We start from the raw sequence: 2,919 nt of genomic DNA on the forward strand, positions 1-2,919 counted from the left end.
TTTGCTTAGCACTGTTGGCTAAGTCGTTTGGGAGCAAACTAGCCAAGCGAAGTTCGAAACTCGCTGCACCCAATTTCTAGGTTTTCGAGTTGATTTTTGGTTCATTAATTGCCATCAAAGTTTTCAGATTCAAAGGCAATATATATTACAAAGAAGAATACAAACATCAGACGCTCGCTTAGCACTGTTGGCTAAGTCGTTTGGGAGCAAACTTGGCAAGCGAGGTTCGAAACTCGCTTCACCCAATATATGGGTTTTTGAGTTGATTTTTGGTGGGACCAAAAATCAACCGCTTTGATGACGTGGCGCTGTTTTCGTCAGATTTCGAACATTTCGGCGAAATATCGGGAAATATCAAAAATATCGGACGAAAAATTATGGAGGGAGAAAGAAATATCGGGACATGAGAAAAACGAAAATTTTGCAGATATTTCGGCAAAATTATCGATTTTTTCTTCCTTGGGCAAATGAGACTGATGCACATGAGTTGTGGACAAAGTTGGAGTCGTTATTCGAGAAGAAGACCGCCGCCAAGAAAGCCTTTCTAATTAAAGAGCTTGTTAACATGAAGTATTATGAAGGCGTGAGGGTCACCGAACATCTAAACAACTTCCAAAGTACAATCAATCAATTGACGACCATGAGGATGACGATCGATGATGAATTACAAGCATTGCTGTTGTTGGGGTTGTTGCCGGACAATTGGGAGACATTTGTCATCACTGTAAGTAACTCTGCTCCTGATGGTAAATTGACTATGGATAATGTTAAAAGTAACATGTTGAATGAAGAGACAAGGAGAAAATCCTCTAGCTCCAACAATAGCCAAGTCTTTGTGGCGGAGAATAGAGGTAGGAGCAAGAGTAAAGGACCTAGAGGCCATGGAAGGAGTGCAAGCCGATCCAGAACAAGGTTCAATGGAAAGTGCCATCATTGTGGTATTTTTGGGCACATGAAGAAAAATTGCAACAAGTTTAAAAAGGATCCTAGGGAGGCTCGAGATGGCAATACTCATCAACCGAAGGAAGACACGAAGAACACAACCGCTACTGTGTGCAATGATGTGTATGAGTTCCTTTGTCTTGAAGGAGAATGCCTACATGTTGACGATACTCCCGGTGTTGCATGGGTCGTTGATTCCGGAGCCTCTTTCCATGCCACTCCAAATAAGGAGTTTTTCTTGACATACAAAAGTGGTGAATTTGGGATTGTAAAGATAGGCAATGAAGGCTACTTCAAGATTGCAGAAATTGGAGATGTCTGCTTTGAGACTGATTTGGGCAACAAGCTGATGTTGAAAGATGTTCGACATGTTCCGGGCCTACGTCTCAATTTGATGTCAACCGGCGTGCTTGATCAAGAAGGTTTTCATCATCACGGAGGAGATCAAAAGTGGAGGCTTACCAGAGGATCACTAGTGGTGGCTAGAGGGAAGTTGTGTTGCACCCTCTACAAGACATATGGCAAGATATACAAAGGGGAGTTGAATGTCATGGATGACTCTTCTCCGAGTCTACGGCACAAGCGGTTAGTCCACGTAAGTGAGAAGGGATTGCAAGTTCTGGCAAAGAAGTCTCTTATTCCGTTTCCCAAATGTACCTCACTTGAATCTTGTGATCATTGTTTATTTGGTAAGCAACATAAGGTTAGTTTTGCTAATACATTTACAAAGAAAGAGAATGTTTTAGACCTAGTACACTCGGATGTATGTGGTCGTATGGAAGTTGATTCACTAGGTCATAGCAAATATTTTGTCACTTTTATCGATGATGCTTCACGAAAGGTTTGGGTGTATTTGTTAAAATCAAAAGGCCAGGTGTTCCAAACCTTCAAAGAGTTCCATGCAATGGTTGAGAGGGAGACGGGACGAACCCTCAAGTGTCTCCGCAGTGATAATGGTGGAGAGTACATTTCGAACGAGTTCAGAGGTTATTGTTCGAAGTATGGCATTAGACACATAAAGACAGTTCCTGGCACCCCACAACATAATGGTGTAGCAGAGAGGATGAACCGCACCATCTTGGAAAAAGTGAGAAGCATGCTAAAGACGGCTAACCTGGCGAAAGAGTTTTGGGGCACAGCAGTGACAACCGCTTGTTACCTCATCAACCGAACACCATGTGTACCGTTGGGCTTGGAGACTCTAGAGAGTGTGTGGACCGGTGGAAGTGCTTCATATTCTCACTTGAAGGTATTTGGGTGCAAAGCATTTGCACATGTTCCAAAGGAGAAAAGATTGAAGCTAGATGACAAGGTCGTGCCGTGCATCTTTCTTGGGTACGGTAATGAAGAGATGGGCTACCAGTTGTGGAATCCAATAACCAAGAAGTTATTCAGAAACTCTATGAGATCTTCGAAGTGGTGCTTGGGCATTTTCTTGTTGTTGTTCTTGATTAGGCTCTTCATGATTAGGCTCCCCTTGATCATGATCATCCTGAACCTGATTCTCCTGGTCATCATTTGCAGCACCTGCAGCTTCTGGTTCTGCTGTATCAGGGACGTCTTCATTAACCATTTCTTGAGGTTTGTTAGACTCTTCTTGGAGCGGAGACGAGTCATAAGTGAGGCGCTCTGCATTTTCTAGTATGTTTTTGTCAAAATTCGCAACAGACTGATCCTCATGGAACACCACATCAATACATTCTGTTGACTGGTGATAGAGAGCCTGAATGCTTTGAGGAGGCGAAGACTCATGTAGATGGCGACAAGTGGATATTAGTTATGAAGTCTGAGATGGAGTCCTTGTTGAAAAATGGCACCTACGAGTTGGTGGAGCTTCCTAAAGGCAGAAAAGCACTCAAAAACAAATGGATGTTCAAGTTGAAAAGGGACGAGAATGAACAGTTGACAAAGTTCAAAGCTCGCTTGGTTGTCAAAGGTTTCGGGCAGAAGGAAGGAGTAGATTTTGATGAGATCTTC

At 42.9% G+C, this 2,919-nt stretch overlaps 1 protein-coding gene across 1 annotated transcript in view; it reads right to left on the bottom strand.

Annotated features, from left to right (window-relative positions):
• Nucleotides 1–2,919, bottom strand: part of LOC101304526 (probable nitrate excretion transporter 6-like) — a 4,752-nt gene that overhangs the window by 433 nt on the left and 1,400 nt on the right. The window contains exons 5-6 of the mRNA XM_004308764.1: nucleotides 2,342–2,611; nucleotides 2,186–2,298 (exon numbers count right to left, since the gene is read on the bottom strand). Of these exons, the coding sequence (XP_004308812.1) occupies nucleotides 2,186–2,298; nucleotides 2,342–2,611 (383 nt within the window). The remainder of the gene's footprint in view (nucleotides 1–2,185; nucleotides 2,299–2,341; nucleotides 2,612–2,919) is intronic.

The sequence above is a fragment of the Fragaria vesca genome, linkage group LG7, assembly GCF_000184155.1.
Source record: "Fragaria vesca subsp. vesca linkage group LG7, FraVesHawaii_1.0, whole genome shotgun sequence".
NCBI lineage: Eukaryota > Viridiplantae > Streptophyta > Magnoliopsida > Rosales > Rosaceae > Fragaria > Fragaria vesca.